This window comes from Manduca sexta, chromosome 28 (genome assembly GCF_014839805.1).
Source record: "Manduca sexta isolate Smith_Timp_Sample1 chromosome 28, JHU_Msex_v1.0, whole genome shotgun sequence".
NCBI lineage: Eukaryota > Metazoa > Arthropoda > Insecta > Lepidoptera > Sphingidae > Manduca > Manduca sexta.
The window spans coordinates 10,608,935-10,635,562 of record NC_051142.1 but is presented as its reverse complement, the minus strand read 5'-3'; the positions used below and the strand labels follow the sequence as shown (position 1 = coordinate 10,635,562).

At 36.7% G+C, this 26,628-nt stretch overlaps 5 protein-coding genes across 7 annotated transcripts; all 5 read right to left on the bottom strand.

Moving 5' to 3' along the window:
- Positions 1-1,644: 1,644 nt before the first annotated feature.
- LOC115445559 (juvenile hormone esterase-like) lies at positions 1,645-6,016 on the bottom strand. Its single transcript, XM_030171880.2, has 3 exons — positions 5,836-6,016; positions 2,514-3,799; positions 1,645-2,152 (listed from the first exon to the last, which is right to left on the bottom strand). Exons 1-3 carry the CDS (start codon positions 6,010-6,012, stop codon positions 1,948-1,950), a joined length of 1,668 nt encoding a protein of 555 aa, XP_030027740.1. The 5' UTR covers positions 6,013-6,016; the 3' UTR covers positions 1,645-1,947.
- A 1,007-nt stretch (positions 6,017-7,023) lies between these two features.
- Positions 7,024-7,695, bottom strand: LOC115445537 (cholinesterase 2-like; the record flags this gene model as incomplete). Its single annotated transcript, XM_030171845.2, is given in 2 exon segments — positions 7,024-7,481; positions 7,541-7,695. Coding segments are annotated over 2 exon segments (597 nt in total), but the record flags the coding sequence as incomplete, so codon positions are not given.
- A 2,698-nt stretch (positions 7,696-10,393) lies between these two features.
- On the bottom strand, positions 10,394-14,249 carry LOC115445533 (juvenile hormone esterase). Of its 2 annotated transcripts, none has more exons than XM_030171839.2 (4): positions 13,879-14,249; positions 13,198-13,407; positions 11,211-12,490; positions 10,394-10,809 (listed from the first exon to the last, which is right to left on the bottom strand). In XM_030171839.2, exons 2-4 carry the CDS (start codon positions 13,372-13,374, stop codon positions 10,605-10,607), a joined length of 1,662 nt encoding a protein of 553 aa, XP_030027699.2. In that variant the 5' UTR covers positions 13,375-13,407; positions 13,879-14,249; the 3' UTR covers positions 10,394-10,604. The 2 variants fall into 2 exon arrangements, with proteins under 2 accessions (XP_030027699.2, XP_030027700.2); XM_030171840.2 differs by having other exon boundaries at positions 13,198-13,410; positions 13,977-14,085.
- Positions 14,250-15,053: 804 nt separating this feature from the next.
- LOC115445535 (esterase FE4) lies at positions 15,054-18,791 on the bottom strand. Its single transcript, XM_030171844.2, has 3 exons — positions 18,442-18,791; positions 15,685-16,970; positions 15,054-15,378 (listed from the first exon to the last, which is right to left on the bottom strand). Exons 1-3 carry the CDS (start codon positions 18,616-18,618, stop codon positions 15,174-15,176), a joined length of 1,668 nt encoding a protein of 555 aa, XP_030027704.2. The 5' UTR covers positions 18,619-18,791; the 3' UTR covers positions 15,054-15,173.
- A 2,383-nt stretch (positions 18,792-21,174) lies between these two features.
- LOC115445534 (esterase FE4) lies at positions 21,175-25,058 on the bottom strand. 2 transcript variants are annotated; one of them, XM_030171841.2, is made up of 3 exons: positions 24,086-25,058; positions 21,986-23,265; positions 21,175-21,681 (listed from the first exon to the last, which is right to left on the bottom strand). In XM_030171841.2, the coding sequence occupies exons 1-3, from the start codon at positions 24,302-24,304 to the stop codon at positions 21,477-21,479; spliced, it is 1,704 nt and encodes a 567-aa protein (XP_030027701.2). In that variant the 5' UTR covers positions 24,305-25,058; the 3' UTR covers positions 21,175-21,476. The 2 variants fall into 2 exon arrangements, with proteins under 2 accessions (XP_030027701.2, XP_030027702.1); XM_030171842.2 differs by lacking the exon at positions 24,086-25,058 and adding an exon at positions 23,547-23,685.
- Between the last annotated feature and the right edge of the window lie 1,570 nt (positions 25,059-26,628).

Sequence of the window (26,628 nt, the reverse complement as noted above, 5' to 3'; positions counted from 1 at the left end):
GGTATTCGCCTGTACTGTGTATAAAAAAAATCTGGAATAAGTACCTAATCTAGGGCTAAAAGTTAGCTTTGATGCAACCTAAGAGAAAGTAGAACAATAAAACTAGTTTATAAAATCTAAATAATTTCGTTTTTGCTCAAGCAAATTTTGTAGTAGCCTAGTGAGCGATAGTCTAGTTGGAAATGGAACGGACTGTCGAGACAAAAATCTGCAGGTTTAACTCCAAGGCACATTCTCGCTAATGCGCCTCGTGGAGGCCCTCACACGACACGCAGCAAGCCGAGACTACGCGAACGCTATCCATCCACACTCTCGTTTTATTCAGCTGGATGCTATGTCTCCTACAAGGTAGAAATTGTCTCATAAGACTTAATACTTGTTTGTTCACTTTGCACTAAATCTATAAGTGAAGGCTTGTTATTGGATTTCAGTCAACTATCCTAGTTCTATTAAGGTTTATATAGTTGTAATTCCCCAAAAGTATGTATCCTCTTACGGGACCCTACGCGAGCCGCACCATGGGCAAGCCCTCATCCACCAGGACCGCCGCGACACATACACACGAAAGTCAAAATGCCATTACTACTTCTCTAAGGGAATTCGTCGCAGCAGCAACACCATACTTTTAGTCAGAAATACACTCACGCACACACCATATTCGCATTACAAAATGATAAAAAAATCAGAAAACTAAAACCTGGATTTTTGTGAAAATATTTGTTATTAATGGATGATTTTTGACACAATGAAAGCAATGGTGAAAACAAGTATTTGGTTTCATCTAGTAACGCAATGTCAAAATAACCCTGTATACCATCTAACATCTATATACCATTTTTAATTTTAGATTGCCCGAAAAGCGCATTTCTATGACCGCTCAGCCTCAAGGGGGGGACTGGTCAGTTACGTCGGGGTCACGGGTCTTATGACCCGACGTTGAATCGTCCAGATAGATGGAAAACATCGGATGATCGCTGGGCAGAGTCCCTAGCACAATGCATAACCCTACACCAGCATACCAACCAATACCTCGCGGAGACTATCTTTAGAGCAATACGTAGGGTCGACCATGGGTTCCTCCAACATGTGCGTAGTTAACCAATTTCGCGCACGACAGCCCATCTTCGGCGCCGATTGTAACATAAGGCTAACGATCCAATCACATCCATCAGAGTCGCACGATGCACCTATTATTTTTCCTTTAGAAGAAAAGCGTCGATCGGTAAACTATTCATTTATTTAATAACATTAAAGGTTTACCAAACCCATAAAGTACAGTTATATCCAGCTGGCTAAAATCCTTATTATTAGAAGCAGGAATAGTAGGTTCACTAGGGGAGCATACTATGGGTTGTGGCTTCCAAAAACTAGATTAGTAATTGCCCAACCTTACTGGAGATAACAAAATACATTAGCTCGTTTCTATCTTAAGAAAGAAATACCTAATATTAATACTTACTGTTAAATCGTTAATTTGTTTAAAGCAGTTGATTGATTTAGAACTTTTTCGTCCTGGTAATATGTTTCTATGTACTAATATCATAGTTGATACAATACTTACCATTATTAGGTGTGTATTTACGTTTGTAAATAATCGTTTTCTCGCACATAACGGGTTATTCATGGATTATTAAGCTACTCTTATTATTTTTTACATAATATATTTTCTTTCAAAATAGGATCATCAATATTTCATTCACGTTGGCGTTACGTCCCACCAGGTAAAGACATCTCAATCTAGGAAGCTTCAAATTGCTGTCAAGTGCTTAGTATAGGTGTTTTACCTAAACTTATAAAACTCTTCCAAAGCATAAATGTCGTTGGTATTTAAAACCAAAAAACCCCCTTAAGTAAATAGAAAAAAAAACATACTATGTATTATATCTTTGTCTATCATTCGTTTAACACACTTATAATATGTTTCATAACCAAATATTAATGCAAAATTCACAGTTCAGTATTTAATCTAGCATATGCTGGTGGCGGCAGAGGCGTGTGGTAGTATTTGTCGTAAATATCGTTCCAGAAGCGCACGCGCCGCTCCAGCAAAGCACCCTTCAGCTCCAGCGTCCGTCCCAGCGACATGTACGGCGTCAAGTTCGCGCGCACGGCCGGCCATGACGGGAACTCTGAACCTACCGGCACTGGGAATCTGTGGAATACAATATTGAGTTTGTTAAGAGCGACAAATGAAGTATATACGATTTATATTGAATGTAGACACTATACGTAAGTATAGTTTATTGTAAACATATTGGCGCCTATTATAATATAAAAAGGTTCTTTTTCTCTCTTTATATGTATATTATAATATAGAAAGCAAACCAGTTCCCCAAATATATTCGATTTAGAACCTTCAATTATCGCCGAACTTGTTAACGTCCGTTGTACTATAACGGTGAACATAATATTAAATATTAAACCCGAAATAAAAATATTTATTTGTTTATGTACAAAATATTTTGCATAGTGAAACTATACACAAAGGGACTTAAAAAAACTTGTTTGTTTACCCAGTTGTTACGAAGTTAGTCCATAGTTCTCTTACTACGGACTTCATTTTCTTGAATTCTTCAGAACATTTATTTTCATCCATTTCAAATACATTTTTTCCGTCTAGTAAAGCTATGGTTTGTGCACAGTGGTTAGCGCCACGCACTTCCGTGTGTGGAACCAAAGGAATCTCGTCATCAGTAAATGAGTATTCGTAGAGATACACTTTGTCGTGACCGTTCTTCAAATGGAACTCAACAGACCGCAAAGCCGGAACATTGAATATAACATCCGAAAAGAAATCCACGTACGATAGGATATTGTCATTATTTACAGGTTTATCACCAAAGTAAAATTGTTTGACAATGTTGGCAATTTCTTGTTTTTGCTCCTCATTTTTAAAAGTTAAATCAGCTGGTAGGAAATCAGAAAACTTTTCATTCATTGCATTTTTCCACGTTTCAAAGAAATCGATACGTAATAAACCCTCCATGTTAGCGAAACCGATGAGTAAGGGAAGTTTCTCGTAGTTTCCATTCTGTAAAATTGTGAGGGGGTCTTCATCGAGGAAGACTTCCTCGCCGATATTGCGTTCAACGCACGGTGAGAAAACAAATGTAGAGTCTTTTTTATCAATGAACGTATCTATTGTGAGCTGTTCCAGGGTAGCAGACTTATAAAACTCTTCCAAAGCATAAATATCATTGGTATTTGTAAAATTTAACTGATTTGCAAAGTTCTTGGCGTTTTCCAAAGGATCTGGTTGCATTGCAAAAGCTGCCAAACTAGAACCACTCTCTGGTATTACTTTATTAAATAAACCTTTAGAAGCTTTCGACAGCATTAGTAGATCCGCTGATGCCGCACCAGCGCTGCCGCCGCCTAAGGTTACATCGTTAGGGTTTCCACCAAACGCATGTATGTTTTCTTTTACCCAGCGCAGTAAAGCCACTTGATCCTTCATACCAGCATTACCGGGAATGTCTTTCGTACCCAAACATAGAAAACCATGCACGCCAAGGCGGTAGTTAAATGTTACGACGATCAATTTCTTGGTTCTAATTAGATTTTTTACTTGACACAAATGGCCGTAACCCATTTGGAAACCGCCTCCGTGGATGTATACTAAAACTGGTAGGTTTTTATTCTGTGTATCAGGCACAAATATATTCGCAATGAGGCAATCTTCTTTCATAGTTTTCTTTACAATAATCGCAGTGAAAGGATCCATGCTCGCCTGAGGACATATTATTCCTCTGTCTACAGCCTCTAAGACTTCTTCATTAGTCGGTGGTGGCATGGGTGGCTGAAAATACAAATAGTTTGATCGTCAATAGAAAAATATATAGTTTATAAGCGTTATTGTGTTGTTTTTCTACTTAGTATCATACCGGAATTAGAAATTTGTACTCAATACAAAAAACTATCCTTAGAATACGACAGTGTTGTTAAAAAAAATACAAGTTAATCAAAAAACTTAATCAATATGATCTAAGTATGCCTTATAAAAACTATCCATGTGCACCCATTTATGGGCGCCTCATAAGTAAGATTACCTAATATTTATTGTTCAGTAAGTTTTATTAATAAACTAGCTTTGCCCACAACTTCGTCCTGTTATAGTTATATTATGCACCCTATCCTGCCTACCTTGCTCTTTCCTATTGCTTTACTCATCCTTCCCATACATTATACATAATATATACAGGCTCCCTTAGTCCCCGCTAGTCTTCGCTTATGATACACGCTAGGCGGCTGTCTTTTAAAATTTATTTGAATGAATCTTATCGACTCTGACGGTCGCCATAATGTTATGCGAAGAGCTGGAGACCGTTCGGTTCGGTGGCGGCTCTACAATGTTTTGGGGTGGCATTTCTTTTACGGGAGGTACCGAACTCGTTTTTTTAAGAAATCGTGGTATTAATGCCGATATTTACATTAGAGAGATTTAAAAACCTCATGCTATGCCTTATGCCGGATGTAATGGCGCAGATTTTCTGTTAATGCATGACAACGCGAGACCTCATTTGGCTAGAACAATAACACAGTACCTTCAAGAGATTGGGATTCAAGTTATGTGTTAGCCAGCTAATAGCCCTGACTTGAATCCTTTAGAACGCTTGTAGGAACAAATAAAACGGATGGTTACAGACCGTGATCCCGTTCCAGAATCCCTACAGCAGCTGGGAAGTTACATAGAAAAGGAATGGGAGCGAACCTCGCAAGAGGACATAAAAAAAATGATGAGATCGCTTAATAGAGGTATGTAAGCAGTTGTTAAAGCTAGTGGGGGAAATATGCCCTACTAAAAGTAAGAAAATTACTAAAAAAAAAGATTGCGAAAAATAAAAAAATCACGTAAATTTAATCTGTCAAATTTACCATTTTTTTTCGATTACAACGTTTTATTAAATGTATACATTTAAATCATCACATTTAAGTGTTTTGATTCTATCATCAAAACCCTTAAAAGCTTTAAATTGAATTAAAGGAGTTATAAGTATGATAAAAAGAAGAACAAGAAAAGAAAAATATTTTTTCGACAAATCGTAGGCGGTTCGAATTATATATTATAGTATTTTACAGGGTGGGTGTCCAAGAAAGTAGTGTCAAGCGGAGGTCCAGAGATAGAGCACCCCTTGGGGTATCCGAATCACCCCCATGTATGTTCCGCGAATTCTCATAGTTTTCGAGTTATGAATATTTTTCTGAATTTTTGAGAATTTTCGATTTGAACGATTAAATATTTTCTTTTTAAAAAAGTAAAAGACTTATTCGGAGATTTTATTATTGCAACTAATTGTTCATTAGTTGTACTTTTTTGCTAAAATCAATCAGCTTCGTAACTTTAATGAAAATTATGAAAATGTTGGGGTAAAGAGAAAAACTCACGTTCTGTGAATTATGACTTAAATTTTCTTCTTTAAATTAAAAAAAAATTCACAGGTGACTTCGTGGTTCTAAGGTAGATCAAAAACTTCTCCAGACTCTCGACTTACATATTCATTAAAAAAACATAGTCCTTCATGGGAGCTATTTTGGCTACAATCAGCCTTAAAAGACAGCAAGATGGAAAATTCTTAAAATTTGCCATTAGATTAAGTACAATTTTTTTTTGACTTCTCATCACTCCTAAGGTCAATTAGTTTGTAAACTAACCGTAAATGACTAGAAGAAATCTATAAGTTGAACATTTGGCATATTCTTGTGTTTAAGTTCAATTAATTTTGCATGATAGTTCTCGTGGTTTAAAGTTTGTAAACGTGAGAGTAACTTTTTTACCTGCGATTACAATGGGCCGAGGGGATGAGAGACTGAATTATTATTATTATGTTATAGTACCTTGAATTTATTTTTTCCAGTAGGCGCGGTCGCGTACGGGACGCCGTAGAAAGCGAACAGGTCTCCGTCAGCGTCTCTGTACCCTCGAACGGGCCCCTGCGCGAGCCGCACCACGCGCGAGCCCTCCTCCGCCAGGACCGCCGCGGCGCAGACACACACGAACGTCCACTTCGACATCGCGCTGATTACATACTGATTACCGGCTAGTGGCTGCTTCATTAACTAACCTTGGCTTGCTCTATGACTTGCTGTTTATTAGGTACATTATTATCTGTGTATTTATAGTAACAGGATGTGATTAATTTCGGACTATTACTTTAAAAACTACTTAAAACCTTTGAAAACCTTACGTCATCGTGATAAAAAATATATACTGTTATGAATCTAAATTTTCTTAATACATGCACATATATACCTATACCTTTTGGCTTCTATGTACCGTCATAATCCGATATCATCTCAAGCACAGGTAAATGTTGACCTAAACCTAAACGTTTTTTAGATGTAGTGGGAAAAGTGAATCACTAATACCGCTCAGTTTTAGGAGAGGGTGGAGTGGGAGGGGGGTATGGTGGTATCCTCGGTGTACCTGATATTAAGCGGTCCCCATAAATGCAAAACATCGGACGACCGCCGGACGAAAGTCTATAAAACTTCTTACCTAGAACCGTTTACTCTCATCACAGTCTTATAAAGCATTAGTGGCTCGACAAGAGCAAAAATGCTGTGACAAAGAAAACAAACATAAAGTGCCGGTTTTCTATTACGTTTTAAGGTATGTTGAGTGAGATATCGAAGAGCTTAACAGTCCCCACACTGTTCCTTTAATTTAAGGCTAAGCAAAACCATGATATTTTTGATATTATGAGTTTTAATGAGCATTGGAGATCACTTGACATTGGGTGATGTCCTACGGTGACTTAATCCATAAACAAATCTTTAGAATGGACTCTGATGTATAAGCCTGCATGGTTACTTAATTCCGAAGAGTTGCGAGCGCCTTAAGCGCTTACCCGAAGGGCCGGTGTGTTTGTATAAGCCAGTTGGTTTTGATTGCGACGCGATCAAGAGCGATAACCGAACTACAAGCGATAACTACAAGTGGCTTAAAAGCGGATACCGTGGATTGTGTGTAAGGGCTCATACTCAAAAACATGATACGACGTCATATCGTGGAAATCTACGACAAGCAACGTAAAAAAATTCACGACACATCGCAACGCGCCACGTTAGCGTGAGCGTTGAGTAAGAGTGTACGTATGTTTCCATTTTGTAAAATTGTGAGGAGGTACTCGTCGAGGAAGACTTCCTCGACCATATCGCGTTGAACGCATTGTGAGAAAACAAACGTAGAATCTTTTCGTTCCCTGAATGGATCTATCGTGAGCTGTTCTATAGTAGCAGTCTTGTAGAACTTTTCCAAAGCATAAATATCATTGGTATCTTCAAAATATTACTGTTTTGCAAACTTCTTGGCGTGTTCCAATGGATCCGGCTGCATTGCAAAAGTTGCCAAACTAAAACCGCTCTCTAGTATTACTTTATTGTATAAACCTTTAGAAGTTTTTGACATCATTACTGGATCCTCCGATGCAGCACCAGCGCTGCCACCATTGATGGATATGTCTTTAGGATTTCCAGAGGTATGTATATTATTTTTCACCCAGCGTAGTAAAACCATGCACTTGCATGGTTTTACTCACTACTTACTATGTTTTCTTTCACCCAGCGCAGTAAAGCCACTTGATCCTTCATACCAGCATTACCGGGAATGTCTTTCGTACCCAAACATAGAAAACCATGCACGCCGAGGCGGTAATTAAATGTTATGACGATAATGTTTTTAGTTCGGGCAAGATTTTTTTAATTGTATCGAATAACCGTAACCTAATTAGAAAGCTCCACCGTGTATATGCACTAAACCTGGTAGGTTATTCTATCTATCTTGTATGTCAGACACAAATTCACTATGAGGCAATCTTCTTCCATGGTTTTATCAATTTTTACGTCTTCGTAGGGATACAAGGTGGTCTGTGGGCATATAATTCCATTGTCTACAGCTTTAACACTTCTTAATTAGTCAGCGTTGGCATGGATGGCTGAAAATATAAATAGTTTTTTTCCTAGGCCAAACAAAAACAAATGTAGGGACCCGCATAAAAGAACATATAGCTGACGTGAAACACTGACGCTCTACGAAGTCTGCAGACGTTAAACACTCTGACGGGGGTTCTAATCATTATCTGCCACTAGACAAGCCAGAAATCCTTGCCAAAGAACACCGATTCCTGTCTAGGATGATTCGCTAAGCTATTGAAATTAAAAAACATCCTAATTTCAATAGGGAAGATGGTTGGAAGCTTACACAAGCCTAATATCCAGTTCTGCAATTAATTAAATCGGAGCCCAAAAGACCGGCTGCCAGACTTCAAGACACTGTGAGCTCATTTTACGTAGATTGGACAACCAACAGCTAAAATTTAAAAAGTTGTATATTTATAACATGTAGGTAGATATTGAAACTTTGACTTTACGGATGAACAACACCTCAGTCCTCCCCGTGACCACGAAGGCTACAAAGTCTTCAAAACGTCGGGAGATAACCTAAATATTAAAACCACGATAAAATTGTATAATTTTAATGTCTAACATTCGCGTAAACATAAAAAATCATTATGATAAACATACTTTGGTAAATCTAAAGCTTCTTAATACATACTTGTATACCTTCTGACTTCTATGTACCATCTTTTTGTTGTGGGAAAAGCGTAATGCGTTATTGCCGGTCAGCCTCAAGGGAGGACTGGTCATTTATGTTGGGGTCAGGGGTCTTACAATTCGACATTGATTAGTCCGGATAGATAGAAAACTTCCGACGATCGCTGGGCAGAGTCCCTAACACATACCAACCATGGCTCGCGGTGACCATATTTAGAGCAATACGTAGGGATGACCATAGATGCCTCCACCACGTACCTACTTAGCTAACTCAGCCGTCCCTGTGCAATCCTACCTAGCAGTCCGTCTCCAATTGTGGTGCAGGGCTCAGAAGCCTTTGCGTACGAGAGCAGACTCTCGGCGCCGACGGCAGCTTGAGACTAATCATTTACTCTGACATTCATACCCGAGGGTCGCACAATCTACTCGAAGAACGTACAAAGTATACTAGTGGTTGACAGCCCTCGACCGCCTCCTTGCAACTTCCGAATTGTTCCTATTAGTCGCCTTTTACAACAGGCAATAGATATAGTGGTGTTAGTCAGTCGTCCACGCGACGCCTCCTACGTCTCTTCTGACGGCGGGAGGGATGAGCCCGTTTCTGAAAATCGTCGGCACTCTCCTTTTGAGGCATGACAACCTCGCACAAGTAGGCTAGCGCACACACACCACGACCTTCTATTCTAGACATGTCACTACCTAATTTAGCCATACTCCACCCGTTTTTATATAAGACACAAAGACGTGTTAGTCATTTTGTCTCGAGCCACAACGTAAATTCATTGATCTAAATACGTAGTGTCTAAAAAAGTTTATTACAAAATTTTATATTAAATTTATTGATATAAAAGGTATTCATAATTAACTAAATGCTTTTATTCTTATAGAATGCAGCTCAAGTGATCTGGGAAACAGTTTCTTTACTTTTAGTGATTTTTTTTTAATCCATTTAGGTCACTTGGAAAAGCTCAAGCTCAGCTCGGGCCGTAGGATAAGCATAGATGAATGTTGAAAGAATAAATATTAATTAATATAATTATAAAATTATAATACAATATCAAATGTATTATTGTATGTTAGGCTTAGTAAAATTTAAACACTGATTTACTGACTGACCCTGAACAGTCAATTCAGAACTTCTAAAAAGGTGTATGTATGCCTGATGCTATTATGTTAATGTGAATAGTCTACAAATCAACTTAATATAATATAGTTTTGAAAATTCGCTGAGGATCACATAGCGTTCAATATTTTGTTGAAACAACAAGAAGTGTGGAGGATTTCTGAATAACTGATGACTGTGGCTGTATTTTAATATCTATTGGTTGCAGTGTTTAGTATTAAAAGTCGGGTTTAGCAGGTCGGTATTATTAGATTCAACTCAGTCCGCTCTGTAGTTCGATGTCAGTTCAGCATCCAGCCAGCACCACCATGCCATAAGATAATTATTTAAAGTCATTGCAATTTAATAAACCTATATTAATAACGATGACGTATTTTTTTTTCATTTGAGCTCTTTGGTGGGCGATGTATGATTAGTTTAACAGCAACGACTCAGCTAACAACAGGCGTTCAAATAAGAGCTTAAGTTTTGTTTATTGTCTTATTTATACTTAGATATAAATAAGGCACGTAAACTTGTATTTCTGCCTGGTAGATTATTGACTCCATGATTCCTAAAACAGCAACCACCATTGAACACACCTTTGTTGGGGTCGGCGGCCTGGCTGGAATACGGATGTAGTACGAGCGAGACGGATAATTAAAGTGAAAAGGAAGATAAATGAAATGGAAAACAGGGAGAGCCTCTCTCAATCGAGGAAGCTTCAAATAAAGTAAGTATTTAATATGTGATTTATTTTCCGGTAAAATACCTCTATTATCGGCTGTAACTAACATATTCTAGTAGAATATTACAAACTTCTTTCAGTCAGTTGTGTCACAAATATTACAATATTACAAATAAACGGTATTCTTATTTGAATAAATATTATTTAACATACCTACCATAACAAGTGGTTTTATTTAAAATGTTAAGTATTATAATCAACTTAAAGTTCAGTATTTAATGTAACAGGTGTAAGTGGCGGCACCGGCGTATGATAGTATTTGTCGTAAATGTCGTTCCAGAAGCGCACGCGCTGCTGCAGCAAAGCACCCTTCAGCTCCAGCGTCTGTCCCAGCGACATGTACGGCGTCAAGTTCGCGCGCACGGCCGGCCATGATGGTAACGGGGAACCTTCTGGCACTGGGAATCTGCAGAATAAAACACTTGGTTTAAATGACCAAAAACTAATGTAATTGTTGTAAATTGTAATAATTACGAGCTTGGTGCATATATTGCAGATAAATATTAAAAGTCGATATTAGATACTTAATATATTGTTGGAGTAGTGAATAATTATTTAGGTACTTCATTATTTATATTACCACTCATATTATTAAATACTTTATTGACATCTAAAGTAATATGGAAGTGGTCCACAATTTATTCCATGTTGGTAATGGTAAAAGTTTCGAAAGGCCATTAGATATCGGCCTGCAGTTACCGGCCACCTTCTTATCCCTCATACATCAACTACCAAAACTATATGGTTACCGTTTAGTAACACTTACAATACATAATATAGGGAGTAAAAAAATATAAGTTTGCTTACCCGGTTGTAATGAAGTTGGACCATAGTTCTCTCATTACCGATTTCATTTTCTTATATTCTTTAGAAACATTTTCTTCATCTAGTTCTAATAAATGTGCCCCGTCTAATAAAGCCATGGTTTGTGCGCAGTGGTTAGCGCCACGCACTTCCGTGTGTGGAACCAAAGGAATCTCGTCATCAGTAAATGAGTACTCGTAGAGATACACTTTGTCGTGACCGTTCTTCAAATGGAACTCAACAGACCGCAAAGCCGGAACATTGAATATAACATCCGAAAAGAAATCCACGTACGATAGGATATTGTCATTATTTACAGGTTTATCACCAAAGTAAAATTGTTTGACAATGTTGGCAATTTCTTGTTTTTGCTCCTCATTTTTGAAAGTTAAATCAGCTGGTAGGAAATCAGAAAACTTTTCATTCATTGCATTTTTCCACGTTTCAAAGAAATCGATACGTAATAAACCCTCCATGTTAGCGAAACCGATGAGTAAGGGAAGTTTCTCGTAGTTTCCATTCTGTAAAATTGTGAGGGGGTCTTCATCGAGAAAGACTTCATCGCCGATATTGCGTTCAACGCACGGTGAGAAAACAAATGTTGAATTTTTTTTATCAAAGAATGCATCTGATGTGAGCTGTTCCAGGGTAGCAGACTTATAAAAGTTTTCCAAAGCCGAAATGTCGTTGGTATTTCTAAAATTTAACTGTTTTGCAAAGTTCTTGGCGTTTTCCAAAGGATCTGGTTGCATTGCAAAAGCTGCCAAACTAGAACCGCTCTCTGGTATTACTTTTTTGTATAAACCTTTAGAAGCTTTCGACAACATTAGTAGATCCGCTGATGCCGCACCAGCGCTGCCGCCGCCTAAGGTTACGTCGTTGGGGTTTCCACCAAATGCATGTATGTTGTCTTTCACCCAGCGCAGTAAAGCCACTTGATCCTTCATACCAGCATTACCGGGAATGTCTTTAGTTCCCAAACAAAGAAAACCATGCACGCCGAGGCGGTAGTTAAATGTTACGACGATAATGTTTTTAGTTCGAGCAACATTTTTTAATTGAAACCATTGACCGTAACCTATTTGGAAAGCGCCCCCGTGGACATATACTAAAACTGGTAGGTTATCCTCTTGTGTATCAGGTACAAATATATTTGCAATCAGACAATCTTCTTTCATGGTAAAGTTTAGCATATCTATGAATCCTAAATCCGCCTGGGGACATATTATTCCTTTATCTACGGCCTCCAATGGCTCTTGGTTAGTCGGTGGTGGCACCGGTGGCTGGAAATAAAAGGGTCGTTCATTAATATAGGCTTAAATTCAAAAGCTTATATATCAAAAGTTTTTTTTTCAAGATTTAAGGGTTATCGTTCATTGTGTCAGACCACGCCAGAGCTACCCATTTTTTTTCATTAAGGTTTTATTTTTATATTGTCATTGCTTGGTGATTATACCAGAGCAGATGGGGATTTATATAGTTGACGAGAAACAATGCGTCGCTTGACCATTATAAAATTCAATTTAGAATTGCGATTCGTCAGAACGAGCCATTATATGTTTGGATTTTTTTTTTCGCCCCCAACATTGTATACAACAACAAGCAAATTAAATACAACTTTACGTCGTAATCTTAAGGCTAGGTTTTTATGTAGTCAATCTAACGTATGCGAGGGGCCGTCAGAGCAATCACTAATTTGTCTTTTATTAATGCATCCTTGATCAAGTTTGGCGTGAGATTAGGCCCCTTGGATACGGGATTGATAAGAGGGTGAAAGGTTCAGCTATTATCACAAAAATAAAATTATGTACTACTGTCGGATATGAAATCATAATAAATGTTAAAAATTATGATTAACCTAAAAAAAAGTTTTATTTCATTCACTGATATATTTTTCAACGTAAACAATGATGATGTAGTTCAAATACCGACACCTGAGATAATTATAATTCATAATTACTTACATCACACGAAAGTGTATATCATGTACCTTGAATTTATGTGGTCCAGTAGGCGCGGTCGCGTACGGGACGCTGTAAAAAGCAAACAAGTCTCCCTGAGGGTCCCTGTATCCTCGCACGGGACCCTGCGCAAGTCGCACCACGCGCGAGCCCTCGTCCGCCAACACCGCCGCGGCGCAGACACACACGAACGTCCACTTCCACATCGCGCTGATTACGTACTGATTACCTGCTAGCGGCTGCTTAATCAACAAAAATTGGCTTGTTTTATGACTTGCTGTTTATTAGTTACATTATTATCTGTGTATTTATGTTACTTAATCAGTAATAGTGGCTTCATAATGACTTGCTATTTATTGGTTGAATAAATATTTATTATCTGATTCATAGCATACGCATATTCTCTTACTATGGATAGATATGCATTGTAACGGGCAGCGACACAAAATATTTAATACTTGAAATAATGCCTTTTCTAATTTGTAAATTGTTCATTACAGAACAAAACGTTTATGTGTGTAGAAAAAACTTTCACACACATGAACGTGAGAGTGTGTGTATGTGAATACTCACACTCACTCTCCATATATAAAATTTATATAACAAGGTATCATCTGATGTTCAATTCAAAAAAACTATCATCATAGACTGACAGACGATGCATAGATTAAACTGGTATCTGTTAAAATGTATTCTTGCACACAACTTACCTATTTATAGTACGACATACAGAGTGAGAATGAAGAAATTATTTTGGACTATACTTTCTCAGCTACCGCTCGGTAAATAAGATAGAATAGGAAGTTACTTGTCGGTTCCATATACTAGGCGATGATCCTGATGATTCTTGGCTTGATGACACAAAAATTCGCGATCGATTGGCTACACCATTGCAGATCTTTATTTTACATATAATGCATTATATGATCATTTAATTATACATCATCATGTATAGATATACAAAACCAACATTTAGAAATAAATAATTTAAAAAAGCTATTTATTTTTAAATAAATAAATGTAAACACAACGCTGACGGATCAACGATTGCGCAGAAGAAATACAGGCGCGGCACAGCGCAACAGACTAACGACTAACGAGTAGCAGGCCTAGTCAGTTGCTAAAATATACCTGGGTACGTGAGCACTGATATCCACGTCCCGAATTACCACTGCGACTCTTATGTTAATGTTGTAATACGTATAAGCTGGCCTTTTTTGTCACTTATTTTCTGTGGGCACGCTAGGTCTCATAAGTTGTAAGACCATAATTTTTTGTACCGCCCTCCTTTCCTGTACTTTAATGGCAATTGTTTCGATATTTTCGAAGTTTCCTTTGGGGACACTGCGTGCTCCCGCGTGTCCCCACATAAAAGTCCGGCATATTGGTATTATTGTTTTGCTATCAAGAACGTTTTCCTTATGCTCAGTATTACGATGACTAAATTGATGTATATTACAACTGCGTTCATAGTTCATACTTTGATTTGTTAAGATATGACTCATCTGTAATTTTGATATATCATCGTTATTTCAGCACTTTGCATGCATATAATCTATACCTACATATAATGATAAGAAAACCGACTCCAACAAAAACTACTATAAAAAATACTTTAGGTAGGTACGGTACTACGGTAGGTAAGTAAGGTCAGGGGGCCCTATTCCGTCTACGGGGGCAAAATAATGTTGTATTCACTTATAATAAATAAAAAATAATACACAAAGTCCAATTTTATTTATTAGTCTACTGTATTTTATAGTATATGTTAAATAAGTAGGTAGGTAGGTTATTTACCTATACGGCTATCAAAGCTGTCCATTGATAGGAACGTATTCGTCCCCGTAGACGCTATAGGCCCCCTAAACTTAATAAGAACAAAACATTATTAACCATTAAAATATATATTTACCATGTTTAAATTCATTTGACAAACACTATTTCAAACATACTGCGTATTATATTTTTGACTAATATATTTCGTAACCAAATAATAATTCGAAATTCACAGTTCAGTATTTAATCTAGCATATGCTGGTGGCGGCAGAGGCGTGTGGTAGTATTTGTCGTAAATATCGTTCCAGAAGCGCACGCGCCGCTCCAGCAAAGCACCCTTCAGCTCCAGCGTCCGTCCCAGCGACATGTACGGCGTCAAGTTCGCGCGCACGGCCGGCCATGACGGGAACTCTGAACCTTCCGGCACTGGGAATCTGTGGAATACAATATTGAGTTTGTTAAGAGCGACAAATGAAGTATATACGATTTATATTGAATGTAGACACTATACGTAAGTATAGTTTATTGTAAACATATTGGCGCCTATTATAATATATACAGGAATTTATATCAGTTACCCAAATATATACGGTTTAGGACCTTCACTTGTACTATAACGGTGAATATAATATTAAATATTAAACCCGACATAAAAATATTTACTTAGTTATCGGCAAAATCACATATAATTTTGTATAATGAAACTATATAAAGGGACTTAAAAAAACTTGTTTCTTTACCCAGTCGTTACGAAGTTAGTCCATAGCTTTCTTACTACGGACTTCATTTTCTTGAATTCTTCAGAACTTTTATTTTCATCTTTTTCATATACATTTTTTCCATCTAGTAAAGCTAAAGTTTGTGCACAGTGGTTAGCGCCACGCACTTCCGTGTGTGGAACCAAAGGAATCTCGTCATCAGTAAATGAGTACTCGTAGAGATACACTTTGTCGTGACCGTTCTTCAGGTGTAACTCAACAGACCGCAAAGCCGGAATATTGAATATAACATCCGAAAAGAAATCCACGTACGATAGGATATTGTCATTATTAACAGGTTTATCACCAAAGTAAAATTGTTTGACAATGTTGGCAATTTCTTGTTTTTGCTCCTCATTTTTGAAAGTTAAATCAGCTGGTAGGAAATCAGAAAACTTTTCATTCATTGCATTTTTCCACGTTTCAAAGAAATCGATACGTAATAAACCCTCCATGTTAGCGAAACCGATGAGTAAGGGAAGTTTCTCGTAGTTTCCATTCTGTAAAATTGTGAGGGGGTCTTCATCGAGAAAGACTTCATCGCCGATATTGCGTTCAACGCACGGTGAAAAAACAAATGTTGAATTTTTTTTATCAAAGAATGCATCTGATGTGAGCTGTTCCAGGGTAGCAGACTTATAAAACTTTTCCAAAGCCGAAATGTCGTTGGCATTTCTAAAATTTAACTGTTTTGCAAAGTTCTTAGCGTTTTCCAAAGGATCTGGTTGCATTGCAAAAGCTGCCAAACTAGAACCGCTCTCTGGTATTACTTTATTAAATAAACTTTTAGAAGCTTTCGACAGCATTACTAGATCCGCTGATGCCGCACCAGCGCTGCCGCCGCTTAAGGTTACGTCGTTAGGGTTTCCACCAAAGGCATGTATGTTGTCTTTCACCCAGCGCAGTAAAGCCACTTGATCCTTCATACCAGCATTACCGGGAATGTCTTTAGTTCCCAAACAAAGAAAACCATGCACGCCAAGGCGGTAGTTAAATGTTACGACGATCATATTTTTGGTTCTAATAAGATTTTTGTATTGAAACCAATAACCGTTACCAATTTGGAAAGCACCTCCGTGGATATGTACCAAAACTGGTAGGTTATTATCTTGTGTATCAGGCACTAGTATACTGGCAATGAGGCAATCTTCTTTCATAGTTTTGTTTACTATAATTGCACTGAAAGAATCCATGCTGGCCTGAGGACATATTATTCCTCTGTCTACAGCTTCTAAGATTTCTTGATTTGTCGGTGGTGGCATAGGTGGCTGGAAATACAAATGGTTTGTATGTCAATAGAAGAATATACAGTTTATAAGCTGTATTGTGTTGTTTGCCTACTCATTATCAGGCCGGAGTTTGGAATTTGTATTCTGTATAAAAAGCTATCATTAAAAATGTGACAGTGATTTAAAAAAAAATTAAGTTAAACAAAAAACTTAAACAATCAAAGTGATATTATGTTCATGATTTATTAAAACTATCAATAGTCACCCATTTATAGGCGCATCACAGGTATGGTTATCTAATATTAATTGTTCATTGTTTTATTAAGAAACTAACTTCGTCCGCATGGATTTAGATTTATTTGAATCTGTACTCATGGAGTAGGGAAACTATCCAAAATAATAAATTAATCCTACTCCTGTGCTGAGCAAATGTTACTTAGGCCCATATTAATAAATCAATCTGACCTTTTTCAAGGATCTCATGTAGACATTTCATGTATTGAACAATTTAATACACATAGATTTAGTTGTCATTTAAGAGCTTGTTCTCGACTGAGTGAGCGTTGTTTAATTATTACAACTTAGGTCTCAAAATCCATCATACGCTGTGACTTAGATATCTTTTGAGATGTTGTTGATACTGTTTACTACATACTGATGACTTTAAGAAGCTGACTTTAATTTGATGGCGTATCCACTAATATCATACTTCAGAGTGAAACTGAGTTGCATCTCAACTCAGTTACACTTTAGTAAACAAGAGAAGAACGCGCGTAATTACAATGAAATTTAGCAGTTATTATATACTAGCTTTTGCTCGCGGCTTCGCCCGGGTGAAGGAGTTTTCCGGGATAAATTTATATCCGACTTCTTTGATATGTATCGTTATATTATGACCTAATTACACAAAATCATTATAAATTGTAGCCTATGTATAACCAATATTACTGTAAAGTTTCATCCAAATCAGTTCAGTAGTTTTTCGTGAAAGAGAAACAAATATACATCCATCCTCACAAAATTTTGCATTTATATTAGTAAGATTAGTAGGATACATCTTATAATTTCTACCTGGGTATCCAAAGTGCGTGAAATTATAAAGTTCTTTCTTAATATCTACAAGTGATCTATAATTTATAAGTACGTTCATTTACGATTAACATAATAAGTGTTATACCTATTTGCCTTCAAGTTTATTATCACATAGATAAACAACAAATACATGAAATATTGGAGAATGGCAATACATAAGTTTATTATTAAACAGATTATTACTGTATTTTTTTAATTGTTTGCCAAAAATAACAGTCACTATAATTACTTATTTATCTACTTTATTTCTAAATGTAAATGATTCACCCCCACCGCCTTTATCACACTTAATCTTTGGTAATACGTATAGGTAATATTTCATATAAGATTGATCGCTTGTTTAGTTAAGACCAGGTGTTATTTTGCGTAATTATGTTTTATGTTTTTGTTTGTAATCTGTATTAGTTTTTTATAGTACCTTGAATTTATTTGGTCCAGTAGGCGCGGACGCGTACGGGACGCTGTAGAAAGCGAACAGGTCTCCCTGAGGGTCCCTGTATCCTCGCACCGGCCCCTGCGCAAGTCGCACCACGCGCGAGCCCTCGTCTGCCAGGACCACCGCGACGCAGACACACACGAACGTCCACTTCCACATCGCGCCGATTACATACTGATTACCTACAGGCTAGTGGCTGCTTCCTCAACAAACCTTTTATATTAGTTACATTATTATCTGTGTATTTATAGTAACAGGATGTGATTTGTTGTAGGCTACAAATTAAAAACTACTTAAAAACCTGAAAAACATTACGTTATTATGATAAAAAATATACTGTTGTGAATCAAAATTTGTTTTAATACACACAATTAACTTCGGGCTTCTATGTACCGTCATATTCTGATATCACCTCAAGCACAGATAGAAATACCTTTTTTGATGTTGTGGGAAAAGTGCATTATTCCGCGCAGTTTTAGAAGAGGGTGGGGGTGTTATGTCGGGATCACCGGTGTACCCGATATTGAGCGATCCAGATAGATGCAAAAATCGGACAACCGCTGAGCATAGTCCCTAACACAATGTCCTACATCAGCATACCAACCATTATCTTACGATACTACACATCGAGCAACTATGTGTCTATTTTGGTATTAAATTCTATAAGACTTCTACCTTACAACCCTTTATTCTCAACATAGTCTTATAAATCAATAAACCAACATAAAGTGCCAGCTTTCCAATGTGTTTTATATGGTGAGTGAGATATCAAAATATCTTAACAGTATCTACACTTTTTCTTTAATTTAAGAATAAGCATAACCATAAAATTTATGAAATTAAGACTTTTAATGAGCATTGAAGATCACTTGACATTAGGTGACCTATCCAGAAACAAATATCTAGAATGGACCCTGATGCATAAACCAATTCTCAGTCGCAATCATTAATTGACTAATTACTTACTATCTATTAAAGATTCGATGATAACCACACACAAGAAACTATTTCGTTGACGACAACTAAAAGTGCAAAGGTTTTCTGAGCAACTGATGAATGTGTCTGTATTTTTATTATCTAGCAACAGTGTTACCTAAGTACTTAAAAGTCGGGTAGCGGTTACGTCCAATTTTTCACTTTGCGCGCTCTATAGACGCTAGTTTAATTAGGCTGACAACAGGCATTCAAATAACACCTCATATTTTGTTTATTCAATGGTTTAGTATCTTAAGTATTTACTTAAGATCCTACTCAAAGGTGAGATTAGTTAATATGGCCTTAAGTTTTCATTAGGATCCCGGTACTGGTACTAGACCTTGAGTTATACTTGATCGTAACTTTCATATACTACCAAAGACGGACATTGTCTTATCGCCAAAATCATATATTACTGATTTAAGGTATATTATCAACGATTGGCTATAGCGTGATCCTACAATAAAGTTATTTTTAAATTCGAACTAGTAGTTCCGGATCTTGGCGCATTCAAACAAAGAAACTCTTCAGCTTTATATAATAGTATACGTACATAGATTACGAAAAGTGCAATAATCCGTACATATCCTTACATATAATAAAACCAAGTCCGTCAACCTCGTCTGTACATACGTCTGCTGTATAGAGTCTGCGGTCTAAACGCGATAAACTCAAAAACTACCAAAAAGATTTTCATACTGTAGACGAAGTGACCACCAATAGACGAAGTGATGCAAGTAAAAGGTTCATAGGTGCAATGTATACTGTATGGCAATATATATCTATAATAAATTACCCGATGATTTCAAAATTCTTAAATTGAATATATTCAAATGTAAATTATTTAAGTTCCTTCTTGATAAATGTTATTATTCTGTAAATGATTTCTTTCATGAAAAGTTTTAATGAAAATATTTGTACGCTGAAAACGGCAGAATACTATGAGCTAATTAATTTCATGTAACAACTTTTTACAGTATTCAACAAATAATGTATTGTTTATGTTTTATAGGAGAGAAAAATGTAGGCATATATGCTTGGTACCCATGCCCATCTGGACAGAGTTTGTAGTTATAAAAAAAAACGCCCACCACGTCTTTCTGTACGCTATAAAATCAAAAACTACAGAACCGATTTCGATTAAATTCGTTTGAGACAGTCCGAGACATAGGCGCCGCCAAGGTTAGTTTTAAGGTGGTGCATCTACACCTACGCTCTATACAACTAATATTATTTATTATTTTTTCAAATTCAAAACGTGCGGTTTTTGAAAATGCTTTATCATAAAAAAACCTCTGTGGTCGATAGTTCCCACTGATACAGATTTATTCAATGACTTATATTTTTTGAAATTTATTTCTCGGAAGGTGGGTGAACGTGCACCTACTTGCACCCCCCTCCAAGCGCCCATGGTCTAATACTTTCGAAAGGATATAGGCAAATGTTTTATCACGAGAAAATTGTCTATATTTCTTAGGTCTAATTTATATAAAGCTCCATTTTATTCCGGAAAAAATATTTACTTAAGATCTAAAAAAAAAAATTAAAACTCTGTAATGCAGGTGAAGCTGCGAGTAAAGCTAGTTATAATTAATTAACAATCTGAGATTGAAACATTTTTGCACATCTATTTATTTATGTTCATTATTCATTATAATTGTATCACTTTCATTTTACATTATTTGGATGTCATTCGGGACTAATTCTAATTAAACTACAACGAATAACTACGGGTCCTTGGAAATGTTATTAGAATATTTATTATGGTTAACGACGATTTTGTAAAATGTATAATATATAAATTCAGGAAAAAATTACATGAGCAGGTACTTATATTAATAAAATATAATTATTTAGGCGAGAATTTTATAATATCTATTTCATGATTAAATGTAGGCGCATAACAATAATGATTATAGCACATTTAACGTTAATACAGTGATCTATTATAGCCTGTCATAAGCCTGCCATATACGGTATCCTTACATTTAGCATACAATAATAGATGGTATGTATTCAAAATATTATATATTATAATTCCCTTAAAGTTCAGTACTTAATCTACCAGGTGTAGGTGGCGGCACCGGCGTGTGATAGTATTTGTCGTAGATGTCGTTCCAGAAGCGCACGCGCTGCTGCAGCAAAGCGCCTTTCAGCTCCAGCGTCCGTCCCAGCGACATGTACGGCGTCAAGTTCGCGCGCACGGCCGACCATGATGGTAACGGGGAACCTTCAGGCACTGGGAGTCTGTGAAATAGAACATTCAGTGAGTATAGAATGACCTTTCCCGTGCATGTAGTATTACTTTCATGATATTAATTATTTGCATCCACATAATTTATTACATTATTGACATTCGAAAGAATGTCGAACGGGTATTTAATCACTGTTTGTCATCGTACAGATTACGAAAGGCTATCGGATATGAACAGTATTATCCATCTGAAGTTGTCGATGATGTTATTAACCTCCATCATACATCAGAAATTAAAACTAGTATCACAAAAAAAATTACATTATAAACAACAAAAAAAAATAAAAGTTTGCATACCCTGTTGTAATAAAGTTGGACCACAGTTCTCTTATCACCGATTTCATTTTCTTATATTCTTTAGACATATTATTTTCATCCACTTGCATTATGTTTGCTCCGTCGATTAAAGCCATGGATTGTGCACAGTGGGTAGCGCCACGCACCTCTGTGTGTGGCACCGGCGGGCCCGCCTCGTCAGTGAACGAATACTCGTAAAGATACACTTTGTCGTGACCATTCTTCAGGTGTAACTCAACAGACCGCAAAGCCGGAACATTGAATATAACATCCGAAAAGAAATCCACGTACGATAGGATATTGTCATTATTAACAGGTTTATTACCAAAGTAAAATTGTTTGACAATGTTTGCAATTTCTTGCTTTTGCTTCTCATTTTTGAAAGTTAAATCAGCTGGTAAAAAATCTGAAAACTTTTCATTCATTGCACTTTTCCAAGTTTCAAAGAACTCAATACGTACCAAACCCTCCATGTTAGCGAAACCGATGAGTAAGGGAAGTTTCTCATAGTTTCCATTTTGTAAAATTGTGAGCGGGTCTTCGTCAAGAAAGACTTCCTCGCCGATATTGCGTTCAACGCACGGTGAGAAAACAAATGTAGAGTCTTTTTTATCAACGAACGCATCTATTGTTATCTGTTCCAGGGTAGCAGACTTATAAAACTTTTCTAAAGCATAAATGTCATTGGTATTTGTAAAATTTAACTGTTTTGCAAAGTTCTTGGCATTTTCCAAAGGATCTGGTTGCACTGCAAAAGCTGCCAAACTAGAACCGCTCTCTGGTATTACTTTATTAAATAAACTTTTAGAAGCTTTCGACAGCATTACTAGATCCGCTGATGCCGCACCAGCGCTGCCGCCGCCTAAAGTTACGTCGTTAGGGTTTCCACCAAAAGCTTGTATGTTGTCTTTCACCCAGCGCAGTAAAGCCACTTGATCCTTCATACCAGCATTACCGGGAATGTCTTTAGTTCCCAAACAAAGAAAACCATGCACGCCGAGGCGGTAGTTAAATGTTACGACGATAATGTTTTTTGTTCGAGCAAGATTTTTTAATTGAAACCAATGACCGTAACCTATTTGGAAACCGCCTCCATGGGTATATACGAAAACTGGTAGGTTGTCCTCTTGTGTATCTGGCACAAATATGTTTGCAATTAGACAATCTTCTTTCATGGTTTTATTTGCCATTTCGATGAATTCCGAACTAGCCTGAGGACATATAATTCCTTTATCTATGGCCTCTAATGGATCTTGGTGATTCGGTGGCGGCACCGGTGGCTGGAAATAAATAGGTTGTAAATTAATATAGGCTTTAAATTATTTTGAAGATATTGAAATAAATCGCGTTTACGGATTTTGTCGCGGTTTTTTATATTATAATTTTCTCCCGACGTTTAGAAGACTTTACAGCCTTTATGGTTACGCAGGGGACGCGTGACTATGAAAACCGCGATAAAATCCCAAAAATAATTTTATTTCAATGTCTAACATTCGCGTTCATCATCATCATTTCGAACATAGATTGTCCTTAACCATTTCAAACCACATCGGCTACCTACCCCAGCTTCGCGATTCAGCTTTACTTTTATTTTGCCAATGCTTAGTCAGTTTACCGGGACAGATGAGATATTTAAACATTGTAAAACTCAATGCAAGTATGCAACTCGTCAGAACGAGCCATTATGACATGTTTGTATGTCGTTCCACCTGTAAATTGTAGACAACCAAATAAAAATTAAATAGAACTTTATGTCGTAGTTTTAAGGTTATTTTTTGATGTAGCAAACCTAACGTATGCGCCGTCTGGGCAATCAACATTTTGTGTTTTATTAATTAATCCTTACTCAAGTGTGGTCTGAGAATCAACATTCGACCATTGGGTTTAGAAGAAAATATTTTCAAAGATAAAGCAATTATCATGATAATAAATTGATTGCCTTCAGATAAGAAATCAGTAATAATAGGATTTTGATTTATTATTTACTTAAAAAGCGTTTTATTTCTTTTACTGATATATTATTCAACGTAAACAATGAGTAATCTAAACACCAACATTAGAGATAAACGTAATTCACAATTATATAACACGTAGGTGTACCTTGAATTTATGTGGTCCAGTAGGCGCGGTCGCGTACGGGACGCTGTAAAAAGCAAACAAGTCTCCCTGAGGGTCCCTGTATCCTCGCACGGGACCCTGCGCAAGTCGCACCACGCGCGAGCCCTCGTCCGCCAACACCGCCGCGGCGCAGACACATACGAACGTCCACTTCCACATCGCGCTGATTACGTACTGATTACACACTAGTTGCTGCTTCATCAACAAACCTTGCCTTTCTCTATTAAGCGCTATTTATTTGTTAAATGTAGGTGTTACTCACAGCTTCGTACCCGTTATAAGCCTGTCCCTCTACAAAAGACTCAAGCCTCATTTTCGGAGACGCGGGGCGGTACGCTTTAAAAAGCGGTCACAAAGTTATCTTAGCTTACAAGATAATTAAATTTATTGGTCAAAATTAGATTAGGATAATTAATAACCACTAGTTGTTAAGTATGACAAAACTATTTCGCTTTAGACCTTCAACTCTTAAATATAAAACAAATATCACAAAACTAACTTCACTGTTTTGCTCTGATAAATCCAAATTTATTTATTTCGTCAGCTAGCTAATTTATTAATTATTATACAAGATATATACTGACCATCGAATTGGTATCAGATATAAAATCAAAGTCTAATGAATGTTGTATGACGCAGGTTAAAGATGATCATGAATTTTAAAATATACTATTACCTACCTATGCATCATACTACCTTTTTCTCGTGAGTGGCTGTATCCGATTGAAAGAATTTTCCAGGATAAAAGTCGCGCTATATATTTTCGAAGGATAAAAAATATCCTAAGCCTCTCCTAGGGTCTCAAACTATTACGTTGGGTAGTTTTTAAGGTAATCTCGGTCAAACAGGCAGAAAAATGTCGGGTATTAGGTTTTATAATGTACATCTTTCAGAACTTTAATCTTTTACCTGCGTACACAATGAAGGCAATCAAAAGGAAGAAATTATCTACGTTTTGCAACATTTTTCATTGATGTCCCAATCCTATTGGTCATAGTATCATATTATATAGCTTTTCACGATAAATGGGCTATTCAACATATTTTTTTTTTTTAATTCGAAACAGTAGTTCCTGAGGTTAGCGCGTTCATACAAACAAACAATCTTGTTAGCTTCTTATAGGTAATAGTATAGATATAGATAGTCGATGAGAAAAGGAAGGTCTCTCACTAATCAACGTATTTATGATGTTCAGTGTGCAGAGCTCAAATAATAAAGAAGCCCACGAATTCGTATAGAATTAGTTAACATTGTATAATTTTCTACAGACGTTTGACAATGCTATACGTTAAAAAAAAAACATTACTGTTGCTGATTCCCGTACATTTCAGATGATTTCAGATTACCGTTACCATGACAACACGATTAACTATTCAAAACATGTCGCGAGCTTATGTTCAATTAGCCACATACTACGTAGCTGAATAAATTCAAAACTTTAAAAATTTCATATTCACTTTTGTGTTTTTAACAAAAAAACTCTTCACAGAAATAAAATTAACTTTACACAAAGTTGGAGCAACATTTTTGTTAAACGTAGTAGTTTTAATATTCGTGATTAGTTCATTTGTAGCGATATTGACGCGCGAGTCTAACCTCTAGTCATATGACTAACAGGAAAAAACAAGAATTATATTATATTTATTAACAATACATTTATTTGCTTTCATACCTAAATTCAAATAATTATTGTAAGCATTAAATGTCAAGTCATTATTACTTTAAAGTTCGTACGATGACTAAAAAGATTAAAGATATGAGTAATATCAGAAAAACATGTGAGGTTGTTGCATTACGCATATAACGACAAAATGTAGTATCATTGTCCACTACTTATGACTTTCAATTATTGCACGTGCAATACTTAAAGTATCGTACGTAAGAACTATGATAATGCTTATACGGAAATATGTTGTACCTGTGATTCTTCCTTTATAACTACTGTATTGCAGTGTCTTGTAGTGTATGTACATATAATTTATAGTGTGGTACAGTTATAAATATATATCACGCCTATTTCCTATTTCAGGGGTAGGCAGATGTACAACCCACCCACATTCGTCATGTTCGGTCCTACGAAATAGGGGCGGACCTATAGTTATTTACCGGACACATTCTCAAGCTACGGACTGATAATGAGTAGAAAAATACAATATCACTGCTCTACCTAGGATTTGAACCCGAGACTTCAGTGCGATAGTCGTGCTGCACACGTAATACAACAAAGCCCACCGAGGCAATCTATGTATTATAAAAATTTATTAGTATCCTGAAAAAAAAAAAATAGTTTTTCAATGACGAACTTATAAACAAACTAGGTGTTGTTCACCCGCGTGAAAGTCTTCTCCGCTATAAAACTCCCTAAAACGCTGTAACAATGCAAAGCGCCACCTGAACGACGCGAGGGCTATACACTAATAAACCTATTCTCGGCCCATAGCAAATATTGTTTACAGTAATTTAACACCTTGGCTGCGGCAAGTAAAATCGTATACCTTCATCTGGTGCGGCGGCGGATCGAAATG